Source organism: Hoplias malabaricus, chromosome 4 (genome assembly GCF_029633855.1).
Source record: "Hoplias malabaricus isolate fHopMal1 chromosome 4, fHopMal1.hap1, whole genome shotgun sequence".
NCBI lineage: Eukaryota > Metazoa > Chordata > Actinopteri > Characiformes > Erythrinidae > Hoplias > Hoplias malabaricus.
The window spans coordinates 8,074,899-8,098,695 of NC_089803.1; the positions used below are offsets into that span (position 1 = coordinate 8,074,899).

Consider the following 23,797-nt stretch of genomic DNA (forward strand, 5'->3'; position numbering starts at 1 on the left):
TGTAAGAACTGTAACTACTGTAAGAACAGTGGGATATTCTGGGTCTAATGGAGGACTCTCTACTCTTCAGTGTTTCTGGATTAAAATAAACCCCTGTAAGAACTGTGACTACTGTAAGAACAGTGGGATATTCTGAGTCTAATGGAGGACTCTCTACTCTTCAGTGTTTCTGGATTAAAATAAACCCCTGTAAGAACTGTAACTACTGTAAGAACAGTGGGATATTCTGAGTCTAATGGAGGACTCTACTCTTCAGTGTTTCTGGATTAAAATAAACCCCTGTAAGAACTGTAACTACTGTAAGAACAGTGGGATATTCTGAGTCTAATGGAGGACTCTACTCTTCAGTGTTTCTGGATTAAAATAAACCCCTGTAAGAACTGTAACTATTGTAAGAACAGTGGGATATTCTGAGTCTAATGGAGGACTCTACTCTTCAGTGTTTCTGGATTAAAATAAACCCCTGTAAGAACTGTAACTACTGTAAGAACAGTGGGATATTCTGGGTCTAATGGAGGACTCTACTCTTCAGTGTTTCTGGATTAAAATAAACCCCTGTAAGAACTGTAGCTACTGTAAGAACAGTGGGATATTCTGGGTCTAATGGAGGACTCTACTCTTCAGTGTTTCTGGATTAAAATAAACCCCTGTAAGAACTGTAACTACTGTAAGAACAGTGGGATATTCTGAGTCTAATGGAGGACTCTACTCTTCAGTGTTTCTGGATTAAAATAAACCCCTGTAAGAACTGTAACTACTGTAAGAACAGTGGGATATTCTGAGTCTAATGGAGGACTCTACTCTTCAGTGTTTCTGGATTAAAATAAACCCCTGTAAGAACTGTAACTACTGTAAGAACAGTGGGATATTCTGAGTCTAATGGAGGACTCTACTCTTCAGTGTTTCTGGATTAAAATAAACCCCTGTAAGAACTGTAACTACTGTAAGAACAGTGGGATATTCTGAGTCTAATGGAGGACTCTACTCTTCAGTGTTTCTGGATTAAAATAAACCCCTGTAAGAACTGTAACTACTGTAAGAACAGTGGGATATTCTGAGTCTAATGGAGGACTCTACTCTTCAGTGTTTCTGGATTAAAATAAACCCCTGTAAGAACTGTAACTACTGTAAGAACAGTGGGATATTCTGAGTCTAATGGAGGACTCTACTCTTCAGTGTTTCTGGATTAAAATAAACCCCTGTAAGAACTGTAACTACTGTAAGAACAGTGGGATATTCTGAGTCTAATGGAGGACTCTACTCTTCAGTGTTTCTGGATTAAAATAAACCCCTGTAAGAACTGTAACTATTGTAAGAACAGTGGGATATTCTGAGTCTAATGGAGGACTCTACTCTTCAGTGTTTCTGGATTAAAATAAACCCCTGTAAGAACTGTAACTACTGTAAGAACAGTGGGATATTCTGAGTCTAATGGAGGACTCTCTACTCTTCAGTGTTTCTGGATTAAAATAAACTCCTGTAAGAACTGTAACTACTGTAAGAACAGTGGGATATTCTGAGTCTAATGGAGGACTCTCTACTCTTCAGTGTTTCTGGATTAAAATAAACCCCTGTAAGAACTGTAACTACTGTAAGAACGGTGAGATATTCTGAGTCTAATGGAGGACTCTACTCTTCAGTGTTTCTGGATTAAAATAAACCCCTGTAAGAACTGTAACTACTGTAAGAACAGTGGGATATTCTGAGTCTAATGGAGGACTCTCTACTCTTCAGTGTTTCTGGATTAAAATAAACTCCTGTAAGAACTGTAACTACTGTAAGAACAGTGGGATTTTCTGAGTCTAATGGAGGACTCTCTCTACTCTTCAGTGTTTCTGGATTAAAATAAACCCCTGTAAGAACTGTAACTACTGTAAGAACAGTGGGATATTCTGAGTCTAATGGAGGACTCTACTCTTCAGTGTTTCTGGATTAAAATAAACCCCTGTAAGAACTGTAACTACTGTAAGAACAGTGGGATATTCTGAGTCTAATGGAGGACTCTACTCTTCAGTGTTTCTGGATTAAAATAAACCCCTGTAAGAACTGTAACTACTGTAAGAACAGTGGGATATTCTGAGTCTAATGGAGGACTCTACTCTTCAGTGTTTCTGGATTAAAATAAACCCCTGTAAGAACTGTAACTACTGTAAGAACAGTGGGATATTCTGAGTCTAATGGAGGACTCTACTCTTCAGAGTTTCTGGATAATCAAACACAGATAAATTTACCCCAGGGTTTAATCAGTGATCCACCATCAGAGGTTTGAATGCCATGGAAATAAAATAGCCATGTCATAAGCCACTCTGAAATAAGTGCAATATCTGTCAATGTGCAATCTCCACTGCCATGTTTCTTTTAAGTTTTTGGTTATTTACCTGCACTGAAAAGGCTTACTTTTCACTGTATTTGTTACAATGAAAATTAATAAAAATAAAAAAAAATCAAGAATCAGAATCACAATTACTGATATTTCCTCTCTATTCAGAACTAGTAAAATGAGTTAAAGTTATTAAATGTTGTTAAAGTCAGAGTTAGAACCAGTTTACGATCTACATTCCGGTCTCTATCGTTCTGTTCAGGAGTTTTTTTTGTAGTGACATGAATTCAGTAATTAACTGTAAACTCTGTGAGGAACGTGAACAAGGCTGATCTTCAACCTGCTACAAACACTGATATATTTACCCCAGGGTTTAATTATTGGTTCATGGAGGGAGCTGTGTTCCACATAACAGTCGTATCCTGCTGTATCTTCCTCCTGGACGTCCACACTCTTCCTCAGCTGGTAGGTTCCATCACCATTGGGTCTGACTCCTGAGGATGTTAGTAGATGATCAGGGAGTGAAGTGGTGAATCTCCTCAGTCTCATCTTCAGGTCTTTGGGGTAGAAGCCCGTGGCCAGGCAGGTCAGAGTCAGTCTGCTGGACTCAGTCTGAGATTTCTTCACAAACACATACACATCTGGAACAGCTGCAGAGAGGAACAGTATAAACACACAATGTGTTTCAGTCAGAATTCAGATCTATAAAAACAGACCACAAACTACATAAAGAATCATTATAAAATGGTAATAAACACTAACCCTGTTTCTAAAATAGTGAAGTGTTGTGAACTGAAGCAAAAGCAGGAGACTCACTTGGTTTGGTTACAGTAGGAACATACGGCAAATAGATCCTCAGCCACTTCACACAGTCCTCACATTTCTGATTAACAGCACTGTGTAAATATCTATTTTCATTATTCCACCTCTTCTCCAGGTCACTGCTCTGAGAGGCTGAGACTGTCCAGTTCCCCCAGACCCAGTTATAAGAGATTAAATCTTCTCCATCGTAGTGAAGATCATTAATGCAGTTTAAAGGTGAAACTGATCCGTCAGGAAGTGTTTCCCCCTCACAGCCGAGTCTCCACTGAAGAACATGACGCTCTGAAACAGAGGAGAACACAGTTCACCAGGAATCACCACCAGACTCAACACTGTACACACACCTGATCATATACACACACACACTCTCTCTCTGTAAAATACACACACAGACACTGAACTAACTCTTCCTGAACATGATACAGCACACCAACTCTCGCAGACTCTGGGTAAAACACACCAAAGTTTATAAACACACTGATGATGACTGTGTCTGTAATAGGGTTATAACAATGCACTCTGCTCAGGATTCGATTTAACACTCTAGGTCTGATCTGGATCTAAAATACCCGTAATATTTTAACAATTCAATCCTTACTATATTTGGTTTAATCTGATTGCTGTGTTTCTCTTCTCCTAGCGCTGTGTTGGTTTTGTTTGGGAAGAGAGCTCAGAGTTACAGCGCTCAAATCATCAGCTCTCAGTGCTTTTAGGTTTCAGTAGATGGTGCTTCTAGTGTTAGCTAACCCCCTGAAGTCTGAGCTCCTGCCGCCGAGATAAAACAGTATTTAAAATACCTTTGTGCATTATTAAACATATTAAACATATCCCTATAAACACTGAACAGTCCACATTTCAAATAGATTCAGACTGAACTCTGTGTGTTTAGGACGTTGTGAGATAAACTGAAGTAACAAGACAGTTTCAGTTGAATATTTTGTTTCAGGGAAAACACTAAATGTTTCCACACTTCAAAGCACACATTGCATCCTCAGTCTCCCCTTCCCCAGGTTCCTCTGAAGAATAGGGGCAGCTGCAGTGCTAATAAGGGCAGGAGTGTGGTGTGGGATATGAGTTTAAACAATAGCGACCTCTAATGTTCGAACAATGCAACTGCATTAAAATGTGATATTCCTCATGATGCATATCGTCACATTTGTGCATCTTATATTTTGAGATGTTGCTTGTTGCAACCCTCTCTTTAACTGGTGTTTTACAGTAGTGTGTGTGTGTGTGTTAATAAATGTTTCTGTTGTGTGAAATAAATGTTAATTTTTATTTAAATATGTTACTGTTATTAATGTATTTAATAATTCAGAAAGACTACAAAACATGCAGAACACAGGTCAGTAACGTTACTGCTTTTAGACCCTCTGCTGTTTTAAATCTACGAAAGAAAATTGGCTCAACTAATAAATGTTTGGTTTGACTAAATTTTTTTATTTTATCTTTTTATAATCCCTCACAAGAAAACAATGACTCATACAGTGCTAACAGCCAACTGCTAACTCAACTGTTCTGAGTAAATCCCCAGTGAAGACGATGACATTCTCCAGGAGGAGAGACCACTGTTAGTCGACTGTGGGCTGATGGAGTGTGTTGTGTTTATTCCGTGACTGAGATGAAGATGAAGAAATGAAGAGCTCTAATCAGAGCAGTGTGTGTAAATCTACAGACTCTTCTTTCTCTGAGAGGAGGACGTACATCTTTAAAAAGGAGAACAGCAGCAGTTTCTCACCTGACGTATCATGGCCAGAGAACTTCATCTGAGTGACGAGGAACTCGTTTAAAAGTTTCCCATCAAGCTTCAGCTTCTCAGTTCCTGTTCTCCACACACTCTCCTCTATCTCCTTCACCCAGCTCTGTTTAGGAGTCCTGATACCGTCACGACTGCTGTAGGAGTCCATCTGTGTGTCGTCCAGCAGAGTCTCTACACTGAACTGGTAGATGTTATTCACAGAGAGGTCTGACTGGACGATGAAGAGGTAAAACAGAGAGTGTTTATCTGTGGGAAATAAAAATAAAACACATGAAGCAATGACTAAAGTAACTCCATATTTATCCAAACAGAAACATTTTCAGTTCCTGAGGTTTTATTAACAAACACACAGCGGCTTGCAAAAGTATTCATGCCCCTTGAACTTTTCACATGTTGTCACCTTACAATCACACACTTAAATGTATTTCATTGAGATTTTAAGTGATAGACAACACAAAGTAGCACATCATTTTGAAGTGGAAAAAAATGATACATGGTTTTCACAATAAAAATCTAATAAAATCTGAAAAGTGTGATATGTAAATGTATTCAACACCCTTTACTGTGATTCCCCTAAATAACATCCAGTGTAATCAACAGCCCTCAGTGTAAGGGTTCAGAGAGGGGCCCGGCTACCCCCAGGCCACTAGACATTATTTGGAGCAAGTCATGGAGCCACCACACCTTAATTAGGAGAAATCATCAGCTCCTGTTCCTCTCCTACTTAAGGGAAGCCATCACACATCTCAGTGCTCAGTTTTGGGTTTCTCTTTTGAAGAGTGCCACACAAGCCTGGCTGGTCCCTAGAGTGTTCCCTGGGTCTCTCCTGTGAACTCATTTTTTACTCCAGTTCTTTCTTAATCTTCTTAAGCCTTTTGTTCTTTGTTTATCTCTTAAAACCCTTTTCTCAGATCTAAGCTTATAGCTTTTCTTCCTTTCACACATCTTTTTGGTTTGCCATCTTTGCCTCGTTGTTTATTTAGTGATCTTTTCCCTCTTTAATTTAGGAAGGCCCTTTTATTATAAGTTGCCTTTTGCTCTCAGCTTTTGAGCCATTCAGTCTTCCCCTGATAGAACTAAAAAACAAGGCTCTCTCACACTGCACCAGGAGTTTAGCAGTTCTAATCTTGTGCAGAGTATTTCTCAGATTATTCTCTTTCCCTCTGTTGGTCCTCTCCAACCCCTTATTGGTACCTTTTGTTAATCTTTAGTTTTCTGGTTATTCTGCACTTGAGTCCATTAACCAACTACTCCACTGGTAGCTCACTCAGATTTCCTGGTTCTAACCCATCCCTGTGCAAGCTATCGCATTACATTCAGAAGTCACTTAGAGTCCAGCTGTGTGTAATTTAGTCTCAGTATAATACACCTGTTCTGTGAAGGCCTCAGTTAGAGAGCACTAGTGAACAAACAGCATCATGAAGACCAAGGAACTCACCAGACAGGTCAGAGAGAAAGCTGTGGAGAAGTTTAAAGCAGGGTTAGGTCATGAAAACATATTCCAAGGAACACTGTTCAATCCATCATCTAAAAATGGAAAACTCATTCTACAACTGCAAACCTACCAAGACATGGCTGTCCACCTAAACTGACTGATCGAGCAAGGAGAGCGCTGGTCAGAGATGCAGCCAAGAGGCCCATGGTCACTCTGGAGGAGCTGCAGAGATCCACAGGACAACTATAAGTCGTGCACTCCACAAATCTGGCCTTTATGGAAGAGTGGCAAGAAGAAAAATCATTCTTGAAAGAAAGACATAAGAAGTGCCACAAGCCGTGTAGGGGACACAGCAAACGTGTGGAAGAATGTGCTCTGGTCAGATGAGACCAAAGTTGAATTTAATGCAAATTTAATGCAGGTCTAATTGCAAAGTGCTATGTGTGGTGGAAAAACACACCATCCCCACTTTAAAACATAGTGTTGGCAGCATCATGCTGTGGGGAAGCTTTTCTTCAGCAGGGACAGGGAAGCTGGTCAGAGTTGATGGGAAGATGAATGGAGCTAAATACAGGGAGAATCCTGGAAGAAAAGCTGTTGCAGGCTGCAAAAGACTTGAGACTGGGAAGGAGATTCACATTCCAGCAAGACAATGACCCTAAAGATACAGCCAGAGCTACAGTGGAATGGTTTAGATCAAAGAATATTCATGTGTTAGAATGGTTCAGTTAAAGTCCTGACCTAAATCCCACTGAGCATCTGTAGCAGGACACGAACACTACTCAGTCTCTAGATGCCCAATACTGGTAGAGACATACGCCAAAAGACTTGCAGCTGTAACTGCAGCAAAAGGTGGCTCTACAAAGTACTGATATAGGGGCTGAATACATTTACACCATTTTTCAGATTTGTATTTGATTAAAATGTTGAAAACCATGTATCACTTTCAAACCACTTCACAATTGTGCGACTGTGTTGGGCTATCACTTAAAATCTCAAAATACATTTCAGTTTGTGGTTGTAAGGTGACAAAGTTCAAGGGCGATGAAAACTTTTGCAAGCCACTGTAATAAAAAAAAAAACATTTTGGTGTAGTATTTGAAAATAGTCTAAATCTATTGTATATGACCATTTACCTACAGAACTGAATGAATTATTACATTTTAATTAGATCATTTCAAATTAATTACATCCTCAGTTCATTATTATGAATGTAATGAGTGTGAACTGATGAGCAAAATCAAATCCACAACACAATGAAGAGTGGAACAAGTGAAAGGTGTAAATCCACTGTAAAGTAGAGACCTGTAAATCTAGTCCTAGTGACTGTATCAACATGATTTTTATTGTAGGGACTGAGGAGAGACTCTAGTGTCTCACACACACTGTAAACTCTTCTTACTATGTGTTACATTCACACACCACCAGCAGAGACTGTAGTTACTGTTCTGTCAGTTCATCTCAGAACACACACACAGCCTGAGACAGGGCGAGTGACACCAGGGAGGATTACATTAGAGTTCAGAGCTCAACAAGGAACCGTTCTTCAAAGTTTTACTTTAACTGCAGTGTGCTGCACATCTTCATTTTAAACATGGACTAACAGATCTGCTGTGGTTCTCCAGGAGAATCTCCAGAGAAACCCTGGACTTACTGTTAATTCTGACTGTGCTCAGTGACGGAGAAACACTACACACATTAACACAGACAACAACACACACAGAGCTCCAGACACACACTGAAGGACACTAGATAACGACAGAGGCCTGGAATTCACTCAGAAGAGACTCCTGACAAAGAGGGTTTTTACCTGATAAAGGAGTGACTGTGTGAATAAGAGAGAGATGATGTAATGAACACAGCGAAGGAAACACATGGAAACCAGGAACAGAGGAAAGACACAGAGAAAATGAACACAGCAAGTGCAGGGCAGACTGAGAATAGAAAGCTACTGCTGAGGTGAGTTACCATTGTAACAAACAAAAGCAGTAAACATTAATGCACACAGGAACAGAAGACTGTAAAACCTCAAAACAAAACTACAATGAACAGTGATGATAGTGATGGGACATTTTAAACGAGACTTAGGAGCCTGTGTCGAGCAAAAAAGGGTGTGTCAGATGAAGCCCTGGTTAGAGGCCTGTATTGTTACTGTAAAAATCACATGACTGATGACAAACGAGGCCTCGGATTCAGTGGGACAGGTGATCGTTTCAGTTTGAGTGTCGCTGCTGCATACTCACGGAAGGGTGGGTGGGGGGGTGGTGGTTTGAGTTGCCGTTTGGTGTTGGTGAGAGGTAGGCTATTGGAGCTAGTCAGAGTTAGTGGTTAAAATTTGTTATATCAGATTATATCAGTTATTATTATTATTATTATACTACATTAGACTACTATATTATTAGGTTAGTGTTTAGGCCACTTGACTTTAAAATTAATTTTAACACTAAATATATATACAGTGCAAAGTGTATATACTGTGCAACTGTCTTAGATAATTATGTTTGTATAAATTTAGTAAATATATTTACACACACTTTAATATAATAAAATAATCATTAACCACTAAAACTAGGTAATGGATGATATCCTCAATAATACAGACCGCCACAAGGGGAGATTTGGATATCATATGTATAATAATATACATCTATATTATTATTATCATAGGTTATTTGTAGGAAAGGAATTGCCTTAAACCCAAAACAGTTTTGAATAAAAATCAATAAGTTATTTGTCCCTTTCCCCACACTGCTCTGTTGCAGTTTACTGTCTTTCACTCCTAGTTCCATAAGCACTCTCACAGTCAGAGTCAGTGTATATCATTGGTGTATTTATTTTGAGTGTTCACCCTCACAACACCAAATTAATAATATGTCCATTCAAACACACACTTTTATATTCACTGAGACAGAGTGGCTTTGTTAATTTTATACACAGACATTCCAGTATACTCTGGCTCAGGGTTAATTTAGTGTGTCATATATCCCTTTGTACAGCAGGTGTCACTAGTGAGAACGATTCAATGAGGCCTCGAGTAATGAACCTTTAGGTGAACCTTTGTGCTGGAAAACCCCATTGTTTCATGAAGCATCGTTATAGACGAGATAACACTATCACCTGTGAACCGGGTCATATAATTATTTATAATAATTATTTAAATGCACAAACAAGACATTTACTTTGTACAAGGTCCATCTGCCTCTAACAGTGAAGAAGCCCTTCAGCTTTGATTAAAATCTCTGGATGTAAAATAACCACAGACGTGACCGAGCCCCTCTGTCTATTAATGCTTTATAATAGTTTTACAAATGTGTGTTGGTGATTATTACGGCTGCTATTAATTTTTTTTAAATAATCACTATACGTATAATTACATTTATATTAATTACACAACTATATATTTCATGATGTATATTATCACTAACATTTCATAATAAATTACAAATATCATTGTTATATTTATCAGTTTTCATTTAGTGTGTATTTGTATTTACATATGTATTAATTTTTATGTATAATAATACATACAGTTGCTGAAGGTGTTGGCACCCCTGAAAGTTCTCCAGAAAATGAAGTATTTCTCTCAGTATATTACTGCAAATACATGTTTTGTTAAACACATGTTTATTTCCTTTGTGTGATTCGGAACAACACAAAAAACAGAAAAATATGCGAAGGTTGATATAATTTCACACAAAACACTGTACACTAAAATCCTTTGGTGATCTTCAGATTTCATGAGTCCTTTGTGTCGTTTTCAGTGAACAGTAGAATGATGTGCTTTACCAAAATATCTCATCTGTCCACAAGACGTCTTCCCAGAAGGGTTTACTCACGCATTTTGTCAAACTGCAATCTAGGTTTTATATGTCTCTGTGTCAGCAGTGGGGTTCTCCTGGGTCTCCTGTCGTAGCGTTTCATTACATTCAAATGTCGCTGACACTAATTTTGTCCAGCTCATTTTTTTTTTTTTGTTAAATTATATCAATTTTGCCATTTTTTGTGGGTTTTTTTTTGTGTTCCCGGTACACACACAGGAAATACACCTGTACAGCAATATGTGTGTAATTACAATCATTTTGTGAGAAATACTATATTTTCTGGAGAATAGGGGTGGGCGACATGGTGGTGCAGCAGGTAGTGTCGCAGTCACAGAGCTCCAGGGACCTGGAGGTTGTGGGTTCGATTCCCGCTCCGGGTGACTGTCTGTGAGGAGTGTGGTGTGTTCTCCCTGTGTCCGTGTGGGTTTCCTCCGGGTGACTGTCTGTGAGGAGTGTGGTGTGTTCTCCCCGTGTGGGTTTCCTCCCACAGTCCAAAAACACACATTGGTAGGTGGATTGGAGACTCAAAAGTGTCCGTAGGTGTGAGTGTGTGTAAGTGAATGTGTGTGTGTGTTGCCCTGTGAAGGACTGGCGCCCCCTCCAGGGTGTATTCCTGCCTGGTGCCCAATGATTCCAGGTAGGCTCTGGACCCACCGCGACCCTGAACTGGATATGGTTACAGATAATGAATGAATGAATAAATTTTAGGGGTGCCAACATTTTCGGCAATGACTGCTTATTAATCAGAGGGAACATTAGTGGAGAGGCTGAGACTCTGGGATTTGGGCAGTCGTCTCCCAGAAGACGACATTTAAAGAGTTAACCCGCTCTGCATGTGTTATTTCCAGCCTCTTCTTTGTGTCTGTCTCCCAGGGGTGTATAAAACTTTTCAAAAGTGGGGGTGTTCTGGGATGGGGAAGTAATTATCACAGCCAAATTATAATTACAATCATGACCAATTATAACTTCTGGAATTTCTATATTTAATGTACATCTAGGCCTAGAGTATGGAAATACTGCGGTTTTTGTCGATGTTTTGAAATCACACATGAGGATATCTAATATTCCTACTCTCCCAATACTAGCATGGCCCATACATATCAACCTAGGCTGCCTTGTGTGGAGTCCTGACCTTTTATTGTTTGTGAGAGGTGAATAAAACCACGTCTCCTAGATCTTTGAGTGAAAACCACAAAGCGGACAAACACTGCAAGCCTGTGGCAGCAAACTGTCAACTCCACTTACTTGGGCTTGTTTGAAAAAGGAGTCTATCTGCCGCTGCCTTTTGCTTTTGTGCATTCATTAATATTCATTATCTGTAACACTTATCTAGTTCAGGGTCGCGGTGGGTCCAGAGTCTACCTGGAATCATTGGGCGCAAGGCGGGAATACACCCTGGAGGGGGCGCCAGTCCTTCACAGAGCTGCATCCTAATATTGCATTACAAAAAGTTGTGAACAACTATTAACTGATTATCTACAGGTCTCTGTGAAATACACAGATCATAACGTCAGAAAGATCAGAAACATCAGTTCAGTCTGCTCTAAATACTGCAGCGTTTAATGCATTTATATTTTAACAGGTTTTTCAGCAGCTTCCCTTTTCTTCATCAATGATCAGGGTTCCTCTGCTACATTACGCTATTTCAACATCAGAGGCGTTTCAGTTTGGTTCATTAAAGATTAAAACAGGCGTTCAATTAAATGTTTTTCTTCTGCATTTTAGTCTTGACACTCACTGTCAGGAACCTCACTATCTTCTCCCTGTAGACATTGTGTGCATAGGGTCACCAACTTTCTGAAATCAAATTAAGGAAAGCAGAGGCCGGGGACCAGTATGGACTTGTAAATATTCCATCATGCTTTTTCATGGTCAGGAGGGTCTTTGGGATAAAAAAAATCATTCTCTGTGTAACTCTAAAAACACCAGGTCTGATCTACTCACCAACAACAGAGAGCACCACTCCCTGGAGGAAGACACGTTTAGATGGAAGAGAACTTTCTGTTTGTTTCTCCAGCAGAAAGCTTTTATATTCTCCTGCATCCTCCTTTCTAACGTTCTTCAAAAACAGAGAACAGTTTCCCTTCAGCAGCTGATCTTCAGGAACATCCACACGCCCTTCGTACCCCTCGCCCTGGAACAGCTTCTGCAGGAGTCTCTCAAACACAACTCCAGAGAAGATCTGCCACAACACATGAGGACTGTCACTGGACGACGATGTGCTGGATACATCTCTCAAATCACAAGGGAGAACAGCAGTAGAACCCACACGGACAGTGATGGTGATGGGAGTTTGTGTAGATACGGAGCCTGGGGAATACAATAATTTAAAAAATTAATTCAAAGTTATCAGTATTAAAAAAAAATGTTAATTTCTTTAGCAAATGACTGGGCAGTTTAAGCATTTTGCAGGTGGTTATGGCGCAACCGATTTGTCTGATATGGTTATTTAAAAAAAAAAAAAAAAAAAAAAAAAAAAAAAAAAACTCACGCCAAAGGTTATGGATTATAACGCAAGTTTACTTTTTGATACTGGACTGTGCATAAAAACCTCATCCTCTCACTCAGTGAATCACCCCACACTAAACACTGATTGGCTGGCTGACAGACACTTTGCAGTGAACAGCCCAACCACAACCCTCTCTGTTTAGCATGTGCTTTATGAATATTTGCACGAGGGGAGCGTGTTAACACAAGGGAGGGCTACCACAGCAAGTACGGCCTTTCTCTTCTCTTCCTCTCTTTCCCACACTAACGAGAAAACATGTGCGCTCTTGGCCGCACGCTCTAGATTCCGGGAGATTTTATCTGATTTGAGGGCATCAGGGAGCAGCATATAATATGCGGGAGACTTGATGTCTGTGGCAGTAGCATTGACCTTCCAGGTGGTTGCTAGGGTGTTGTTACAGTTGTTTGCTAAATTCTTGCTAAGTGTTTGCTGTAATATTTCAAGTAGGTGGATATTTCTAGGATTTTGCAAGGTGCTGTTGGGATGTTGTTAGCAAGCACCAAGAATAGATAACATCAAGAATACATGATCTTATAACAACTTGAAATTAATTAATACAGCGTGTTACATAAATGAATTCCAAGTGAGCCGTACAGCTCCAAGTGGGTGGTACAGCTCCAAGTGGGCCATACAGCTCCAAGTGAGCGCGGAAGAACATTTTAAACATGACTCAAGCACGTCGCAGGCTTCGAGATATGTAGTTGTCATAAAGGCTCTGGAGATGACCCAGAGGCTAAAGAAAACTTTTTATTTGTTTTTGAAAACAGGGCTGATATGGGGCTGTTTCTAAAAGCTTGTGTTGATGAGCAGGGTCTCAGGGTCAATGTGATGTTTGTGGTTACACCATGCCCCTCGCATGGAAACTGGACTGTAGGGCCCTCACCTCAATTCTTAAGGCACGGATACAGACTGCAGGGCACCTTATACACCACAGTTCAGACAGTGTGTATAGTCTTATACTTTTAGAAACCTAGGCTCTCTGGTTCACTGTGACGTCCTGCTCTGTGTAAAATGCCCTGCACAAAATAGGGATCCTAGTTATTTTCTTTCTTCTAACAGATTTCTGTAACTAATGCAGCTCAGATTGCTCTGTTTGAGCAGTGTTTGGAAGTTTAAGAGAATGTCAGTGAGTTCTTTGGGACATTGTGTTAGATTATTGTGTATTTTGTAGTACAGCTGTATACCTGGTGACGATGTAATAACTGTTTTGTTTTCAGTGTTAATATTGTACCTTGTAAACACTAAGTACATTATATGGAGTACATTTTCAGCATCATGTGACTTACAGACTTGTTTGTGTTTGGCTTAATATGTGAAATACTTATATAAAGAGAATAAAGAGAAATAAAGAGAATAACCATTTAACTGAGACCACACTGAGAATGATAATGTTTACTCACATAGAGGCTACTACTCACTACCTAACAAGAGACATCACAGTAAACATGGGTTCATCAGCACAGCTCAGTGCTGGGGTGCTGTATTAGGGCTGCAACAACTAATCGATTAAAATAAAGTGTTAAAATAGTTTGCAACTAATTTAATAATCGATTAGTTGGGTCTAAGTGATTATACACATAGGTACAGTTGCTACACGTGACGAACTCTGAAAGAAGGGTTTGAAAAATGGCGGAGGCGGTCACAGCAGAGGATAATGTTAGCACAAGCAGAGAGAAAAACGTACGACCCAAGTCATCAAAAGTATGGGAACACTTTACATTAACGCCTTCAAGGAACAGCGTTAGGTGCAATATGTGCACAGCTGACCTCGCATGGCACGGCAGCACAACATCACGGCACGAGCACGGGAAAAGGAAGCCTGTTGGAGCTGTGTGTGAAAGAGATGAAGTATAGTAAGTTAGTTCTACTTTTTCTCTCACTCAATGTTACTAGAGCCTGCTAGAGTAGTTAAACAACATTTGTTTTTCTTAGTACATTGATATTACAGTCGCGTTTAGCGAACAAGCCTTAGCACCCCCCGAGTTTTCTCTTCCACCTTAAATGTGTCAGCGCGACCAGCAGTTCCACAACAGGCCATAGTTTTAGTGGAGCTAACGTTAGTGACGTTAGTTTTTCTCTCACTCAATGTCACTAGAGCCTGCTAGAGCAGTCAAACAAGATGTCTCATTTTTAATACATTTATATCACTCTTGTATTTAGCGAGTTTTCCGTTCCACCTTAAATGTGGCGGCAGTTACATTCAGAGTTAAAAAAAAAAAATCAATCCAAACATTTTTTTAAATAATATATATATATATATATATATATATATATTATATTTAAAGCCTTTTTCAAGGTCTTTTCTGACTGGCGCTGCGTGTTAGTGTTTGAGTCTCACAGCCAAGTGTTTATTACATTATAAGTGTGTATTACATTACATACTCTGTGTTAAATATTGATAAATATAAAATTAATGTAACGGTTGGGTTAATTCTTCACGTAAACACTAATTTTTAATAATGGTAGGTTGTGTGTTCCTTATACGATTACAACATTAGTTCTCTAAAATCTTAAATATCTTAACGTGTTAGATGAATTTCCCTTTTATTCTCAGCACATGGCAGCTTCACACAATATCAATTTATTTAAATTCAATTTGCCTGCATTGTTGTCTGCATTTTAGATCAGTAGTTATTAACTTAAAAAGGTGTATGTTCATATCTACACTTTCTCTCTCACCTCAGATAAAAACAGCCCAGCATTGCTGACTGTGTTTTGAAGAAGACACCACATACTACGCACCACATCAAGCAGCTGTTCTCACTGATGGAATCCTGAATATGCGAGTAACAGACAGGAAACCAAATTTGTCTTGTCTTCCTTTTAACCCGATTAATCGAAAAAAATAATCTACAGATTAATCGATTATCAAAATAATCATTAGTTGCAGCCCTATGCTGTATATTCCTCGCCTGGCATTAGGTTCATGTTTCTCTACTCTACTCTACAGAGAATCCAATTCTATTGTCAGTGTTTCTCTACAGGGATTAGAGAGGCAGTGTGTGCACATCTGTGTTAGTAATGGGTGCAACTTAATGTAGAATATATTCGTTACACATTTGTCCTCAAATATTTGTACATATGGTGTGTTTCTGAAATAAATTAAACTGAAAAAATTAACTATATAAAAATAAATTGATAGCCCTTCGGGCGGCGCAGTGGTGGGGCAGGTAGTGTTGCAGTCAAACAGCTCCAGGGACCTGGAGGTTGTTGGTTTGAGCCACACTCCATGTGACGGTCTGTGAGGAGTTGGTAGTGTGGTGTGTGTGTGTGTGTGTGTGTGTCGCCCTGTGAGGGACTGGTGTGTTCCTGCCTTGCACCCAGTGATTCCGGTTAGACTCCGGACTGGACCCACCGCGACCCTGAACTGGATCAGCAGTTTCAGACAATGAATGAATAAATGAATGAATGAATGATAGTCCTTCTACAAATTCACATGCACAAAGAAAAAAGGGAGTCTTTCTGACAGTCTGAGCCAGTGTTATCCAACTCTGATCCTATTCTACCTGTTCAAACAAACTTGATCCAACTAATTCTGTGAGTAGGGTGTTCCAGGACCTGGTTCTGATGCCAAATCAAAGCATGTGTGATCATCTGAACACAAAGAGTAACACACAATACTCTACAACAAGGACATACTTCTATAAAGAATCATTTAAAACCAAGGAACTAAATGAAGTACAGTGAACTTCTCTGAATGTCTGTTTAAATTCTTAGTTTTAAGTTGAGCCAAATTTCCTGAAAGGGTGCACCACTATCTTGGAATTCATTAAACCATAACTACATTACAGTGAATTTCCATCTTATTACGTTCACCTCACTTGTAGCTACATGCACTGACTCTACTGTCATATACACCCACTATGACTGAGTGCAGTGAAATGGAGCCGAGGCGACTTCCGTGAACTGTTCCTCTCCCACTAAAGACAGACCCTCTGAGCAGAAAACACCAAACAAGAGCTGGAACTCACTTTGTTCTAACTTCATTTAAACACAATAAACTCTCTATATCAACTATGAGATTAGTTTAAATTTAATCTGTGATTATTTTATTAAACTGTAACATTTCCGACTCTTTTCACAGGTTTAGTTTCACTTTAGAAACGGCGGATTAATTCAGAGAAAAACTCACCTCCGAGAACTGGTAGATATCTAAAGAGCAGTAAAATCCACGGTGGAACAGACTCCATGGTCAACTCCTAAATACTCCGCAGATTTAGTCCATATTTATTTAGTGATTGTGATTCTTTATTCGTCCTGTGGTGAGTTCAGTCCAAACCCCGTCCGTCCTCAGTGTTAAACTTCCTTCTTCCTTCTGTCGGTCGCAAAAGAACCGATTCAAAGAGCCGGCTCTTGTAAGTGAACGATGAGAGCCGGTTCCCGTCTAAGACCGAGCTATTTTTTTCTAAGGCTTGTCATTCAGCCAATCAGAGAACAACAAGCAACCTCCACCCCTCCGAGCGGAGACACTTGGTTTTCCTGAATGCCAATCTGCCTTCCAAAAATAGTTGAAGAAAACGTTAACTCAGTGTAAGGATTAAATTAGGCTAATGGATAGAATAAATGTTATAGTTTAAACTGTTTTACCTTTTATAGTTTAAAGTTTTATGCTGGCAGAAATTAAGTCCAAATATTTAAGGGAATAAATGTTCTTTGTTTACTATCACAAATATTCATCCTGATTTATGATTGGTGGAAGAAGTCATGTGATATAAGAAAAAAGGGGGAAGTGCGTAGAGAGGGAGAGTGTGGCTTCTAACGGGGGAAAAAAAATAAAAGAGCATTGCCAGGAAATTATCCGTCTCCATCTGGTCTCTTTTTGAAAGAAGAATGATCCAACCACCCTTTATCGAACCCCCACGTGTAAATCAGTTAAATGTTTGTTGACAGTTGTGGTTGTTTTAATCACTACCGTTGAATGCTGCTGTTCTGAACTTTGCAGATTATTTGTTTATTTTATTACCCAGAAATGGATGATTATTTAATGAAGAATTTATGGATGAGTGAATATCACCTTCACTTCACTTCACCTTACTAGTACTAAAATCAACTATTAATTATTCCTCATTTTTATTCTATATTTTTATACATATTTGACGCTCTAAGGATGAAGCAAATTTAGGAGCTAGATTAACGGGGTTTAAAATCCTGACCTGTGTTCTTTTCTTTAACCATTTCTCCAGTGAAAATAAAGGAAGGAGAAGGGAGAATCTCAGAGTCATTACAGAACAGCCTTGAACACGAAACACCTACAAAATGGCGGTGAAAACAAAGTTCAGTTTTATCTGTTCAAACTCGGCCACTGCTCGTTTAAACTGAACTGTGATTTCTGCCTAGAAACAGGTGACAGACAAAATAAAATCCTGATTTCCTATTGGACACTTCCTCAGGTCTCCGGAGACTTGATCCACTCAGGAGTGAACTTCCACTAAAGCTGTGGATAACGGTGACACGGTGACAATGGGAGCTCGGTGATTTGGATCTTTTTGTCTGACTGTAGTTGTCAGTTCACCCGTTTTAAAAGGTAAGATTGTCTAGGAATGAAGTGAAGCCCTTGTCCATGAAGCAACAGTAAAATTCCACGTTTTACACAGAATACATTTGTACAACTGTGTAGAACATACCATTAAGATGTTAATGTCCCCATAAAACCCACTGAAAATAATGGTGCTCCCCACAGAGGCCCTCGGTGGGATTTGTGTGGACACGGCCAAGTCCAGACTGCCCACATATAACGAGAAGTGGACATCCAGGGTATAAAGTGTTTCTGGCTGAAGCTGGGGTCACCCACAGTGGCCTGTTGGGGTCTGAGTGGCCCTGCCCCTGCCCACAGTGCCCACGGCTTGTCCACAAAGGGCCAGTGTGTGTGTGTTAAAGAATATGATCCAGCAGATGGACTTGTGGAGTTGGTGTAATGACACGTATTGTCCAGGAGATGGAGTGTTTCCTAAAACAGGAATTCTTAATTTGGACAGATGTCTTAAACCCCAAACCCTTCTGCTGTAGCGATGGCCGAAGGGAACGGTGTAACAGTGTAATGGTGTTGTAGATAATGATGAATGTGTGATGACCTGCTCAGCAATGTCTCTCACACCACACACTGCAGTGGACTCAGCTGCTCTAGAGGATAATAAAGTTGGTGACTACACCACCCTGGGAATTTCACCCAAGGAATAACTGCCCCTGAATAGAGCAAGTTTAACTTTATGTTCCCCACACAAACCCCAGCAACTGAATGGAGGTACAGCAGACAGAGAGATGTATCAGTACCAAATAAACCCAGAAATCACTGTCTACACGGTCATTTCACTACAGCTCACACACAGCTCTCCTCTCAGTCTGTTCATCTGAGCGACTCTACAGATAAATACTGTCCGTTACTGTTCAGGAAGAAGGACTTCAGCATTTAGGACTGTTTTAGTTTGTTTTTATGAACTCAGTCACCCCACTGTGGACGATGAATATCCATGTCTCACTGGCTGACCACACACACACAGAGCACTAGTTTCTGTTTGAGTGATGTCAGAAACTGGGAAATACCACTTTTTTCCGACTTGTAAACAGTGGATATTAGAGGAAATAATGAATTATAATGTAAATGTGTGATGTCTGTTGCTTATTTAATAATGTTAACTGTTACTTTAATCGTACTTAATTATATTAACCACGGTAAAGTTAGTTTTCTTTTCGATATTCGGTTTTCCGGCGTCAATAACTTTTCAAAATAAGGTTATATCTGACACAGTGTTACAGATTCTGAACGGTACGGACACAGAGAACAATGCACACTGTTTTTATGGACGCTGCGGTGCATTTGATATATGCTCCTTTTCCTTTCAACAGCTGAAAAAACAGACCGTTTTTGACATCGCAACAAAGTGCATTCGTTTCTAGACTCTGTCTACAACACTGCACACCATCGTCTTTCAGCCTAATTTGCTTAAATACGATTAAACACGTACTTTACTGTCACCGCTAACAACAGAAGACAATCTTCAATAGCTTCGTTTTCACTGTGTTTATAAACATCAGATTGGCCGCGTTAGATACTAGGAGTGATGGGGAAGAATGCACAGCAATGTGTTTTCATACTGACCTCTCATTAACAGTTAAATTCAGAATTTAGGACTCTCTCTCAGTCTGTCTCTCACTCACACACACACACACTCTCTCACTCACTCACTCACTCAGTCTGTCTCACTCTCAGTCTGTCTCTCACTCTGTTTGTCTGTCTGATCTGATTCACCCAGGAGGGGTCAGGTGGTGAGGACTGTGGACACAGTGAAGAAAACCAGAGACTGTGAGAAGTAGTGAAGCAGAAAGCTTTATTTAAAGAGCATGTTAAAGTTCTAACTGTAATTCTGTTTTTGGAATCTGTTCTTTTAAATGTTAAGCCTTTATTTTTTAATATAAAGTGTACATTGTGTTTGAAATCATGCACATGATTTATTTTATCAGTAAAATGATTGATGGATGGAAAAATCTTTTTTTTTAATGAATTTTTAAATTTATTTTTTAATAACTTTTCAACCAAGTTACATAAGACTTTAAATACAGCTGTGCAGTGTAGACATTAATCACACTAACCATGCACACCCTTTGGTTTTTCTGTAAAATTAAATTCTTGGTTTTTATTGAATTTTTTCACTGATGGTGTGCGGTGCTGTAGACAGAGTCTAGAAACGAATGCACTTTGTTGCGATGTCAAAAACGGTCTGTTTTTTTAGCTATTGAAAGGAAAAGGAGCATATATCAAATGCACCGCAGCGTCCATAAAAACAGTGTGCATTGTTCTCTGTGTCCGTACTCTTCAGAATCTGTAACACTGTGTCAGATATAACCTTATTTTGAAAAGTTATTGACGCCGGAAAACCGAATATCGAAAAGAAAACTAACTTTACCGTGGTATTATATTAATTGATGCAGGACATCACTCTGCTGAAGCAGTGAGCTGCGTGAGTGACGTAGAGGGTCACAGTTCAACAGTCTTTGACCGTGACTACACTGAACTAACACTGATCTCTTGTCTGTTCTGAAGGAACTATATATTCACGACTTTATATCTGTAATCTTAACATTTCTGGTTTAGTAAAGAGTCAACATTGTGAAAGAAGTCTCGCGTCATTTACTTAATGAACTGGTCACAAATCCAAACAGGAAATAAAGACCTGCACCTCCAGCGGACAGTCGTATTTCCCGCTGGTGAACTCTGGATTCTAGATGATACAGGAGTTTACGAGATGTGACGTAGGTTTACAATAAAGCAGATCCAAAAGCATTTTTTTCTGTTCATTTTTATATTTATTTTTCTATTTAAACTACTGTTCACACTGAAACACTTGATCTCCACAGCTCCGACTGGAAGAGGGAGCAGTTACTACAACATGGAAATGACTGGCTGATTAGATTCATGTAAACAATAAAACTACAAAGACAAAATACAAAAAAGAGATTGTGTTTCTGCATTTAACACAGTAAACTCACACACACAAATAATGAGTCTTAAGCCCCTTTCACACATGAACTCCAGAGAATCCCTAGAGAAGCGCTGGAGTATCAGGACAGATGTCCCCGAGTGGTCATTTCACACATGTAGTGCACAGCGGGAGATTCTCTGTGTGAGAGGTCTTTTGTTCCGCATGCTTTAGGCATGGGCTTTATCTGGAGTGTCTACTAGGGAGTTAGGAGAAAGAAGTCCCGGTAATGTCAGGGACGAATATTGTGGGTGTTTGTGTTCACACACACACAGTTCCTCCAGGGAAACTCCGGGACATTCCTGGGTCACGGTGCATGAGTGAAAGGGGCTATAGTCAGTACATTTACACAAACTCTGATTAAATACTTCACTTATGACTGAAATGTGCTATTACTGGTTACTGTAATGTGTCAACTAAAATGTCTATGTGGCAGTGAACACACATTCTCTCTCTCTCACACACACACACACTAATGCATCACTGGCACCCGGGGAGCAGTTGGGAGTTGCGTGCCTTGCTGAAGGGCACCTCAGCTATGGTTTGAGGGAGGAGTCTCCCCCAATTTTCCTACCAGTGTCTTCCTTCTGGTTACAAACCCTCTCCTCTAACCATTAGGCCACAGCTGTCCCCCAATCATGTGCTTCCTCCTTCCCTGTTTCACAGTGTTTTTTAAAATGTGCTCAAACCTTATAAATATTTGTAATTTGATAACATTTTGGCATTGTTTCAGCAGCTTTTTTTTCCAGAAAAGTACCTACAGCATGTTCCCCTTGTACTGGTTAAATTCATACATCAACAAACAAATAAACCTTTTTCATAAAAACACGGGTCAGAGGGTGGTAATTAACAATAAAACAAACAAAAAGACATTTCAACTTTAACATGGCACTAGGTTCAAGATTAACGTTGAGAAACCCTGGAGTAAAAAGTCGGGCTCTCTGAGGTAATTAGTAAAAATGTCATGAACTTCCTGTAGGACCCAGAGGACTTCCTGTAGGATTCTGTAGGACTTCCTGTAGGATCCTGTAGTACTTCCTGTAGTACTTCCTGTAGGATTCTGTAGGACTTCCTGTAGGACCCTGTAGGACTCTGTAGGATCCTGTAGGACTTCCTGTAGAACTCTCTAGGATCCTGTAGTACTTCCTGTAGGATCCTGTAGTACTTCCTGGAGGACCCTGTAGGATCCTGTAGTACTTCCTGTAGGATTCTGTAGGACCCTGTAGGATCCTGTAGGACTTCCTGTAGGATCCTGTAGTACTTCCTGTAGGATCCTGTAGTACTTGCTGGAGGACCCTGTAGGATCCTGTAGTACTTCCTGTAGGACCCTGTAGGATCCTGTAGTACTTCCTGTAGGACCCTGTAGGATCCTGTAGTACTTCCTGTAGGATTATGTAGGACCCTGTAGTACTTCCTGTAGGATTATGTAGGACCCTGTAGAACTTCCTGTAGGACTCTGTAGGGTCCTGTAGGACTTCCTGTAGAACTCTGTAGGATCCTGTAGGACTTCCTGTAGAACTCTGTAGGATCCTGTAGGACTTCCTGTAGAACTCTGTAGGATCCTGTAGTACTTCCTGTAGGATCCAAACTCAGTGAAATCCCAGACACTCACTTGGCACCATATTATTTCAGAGAAGAATGTCCTGCTGTGTTCAATAATCAAGACCCTGAGAGAAATCTGAATTTTTTTTGGTAAACGCTAGACGCATTCCACTTCAGAGCCAGTTTATACCGAGTCGTGTTCCTCTGATACTGCAAAGCACACACACACACACACACACACACACATATACACACACACATACTTAGAAAGCTCAGGGTACTCATACTGCAGACTGAGTTCAGTTAACTTCAGTTATTCCGACTTTCATACGAGAGACTTCTTTAATCATTAAAGTGTTAATGATCACTTAATTAATTACATGAGAGGATCTTGAGGGGTGCCCTGTGAAGGACTGGCGTCCCCTCCAGGGTGTATTCCCGCCTTGCGCCCGATGATTCCAGGTAGGCTCTGGACCCCCCGCGACCCTAAATTGGATAAGCGGTTACAGATAATGGATGGATGGATCTTGAGGGGTTTGTTGTGTATTAATGGTATGTCTGGCTCCATTCTACACCTATGAGGTGTGTGTCTGATAAAGTCTGTCAGTGTGCATCAACAGTCATAAACATCTCTGTGATGTATCTACAGAGTTAGACATGAAACAGAGTTATATTCTTAAGAAAAATCTCCTGAATAGAACATGATAATTCATCCATTGTCTGTAACCCTTATCCAGTTCAGGGTCGCGGTGGGTCTGGAGTCTATCCAGAATCACTGGACACAAAGCAGGAACACAGCCTGGAGGGGTGCCAGTCCTTCACAGGGCAACACACACACCTACGGACACTTTTGAGTCTCCAATCCACCTACCAATGTGTGTTTTTGGAGCGTGGGAGGAGCCGGAGCCCCCGGAGGAAACCCACGCAGACACAGGGAGAACACACCAAACTCCTCACAGACAGTCACCTGGAGGAAACCCATGCAGACACAGGGAGAACACACCACACTCCTCACAGACAGCCACTAGGAGGAAACCCACGCAGACACAGGGAGAACACACCACACTCCTCACAGACTGTCACCCGGAGGAGACCCATGCAGACACAGGGAGAAC

At 40.2% G+C, this 23,797-nt stretch overlaps 1 protein-coding gene across 4 annotated transcripts in view; it reads right to left on the minus strand.

Moving 5' to 3' along the window:
• The window catches only part of LOC136694830 (BOLA class I histocompatibility antigen, alpha chain BL3-6-like), a 77,499-nt gene that overhangs the window by 6,050 nt on the left and 47,652 nt on the right, over positions 1 to 23,797 (minus strand). For 2 of the 4 annotated variants that reach the window (XM_066668656.1, XM_066668655.1), the window contains exons 5-6: positions 3,137 to 3,424; positions 2,686 to 2,970 (exon numbers count right to left, since the gene is read on the minus strand). In XM_066668656.1, the coding sequence (XP_066524753.1) occupies positions 2,686 to 2,970; positions 3,137 to 3,424 (573 nt within the window). Of the gene's footprint in view, positions 1 to 2,685; positions 2,971 to 3,136; positions 3,425 to 4,880; positions 5,148 to 12,101; positions 12,468 to 16,798; positions 16,968 to 20,990; positions 22,893 to 23,797 lie in introns of those variants that run through there. The other 2 variants (XM_066668657.1, XR_010802249.1) reach the window with 2 other exon arrangements.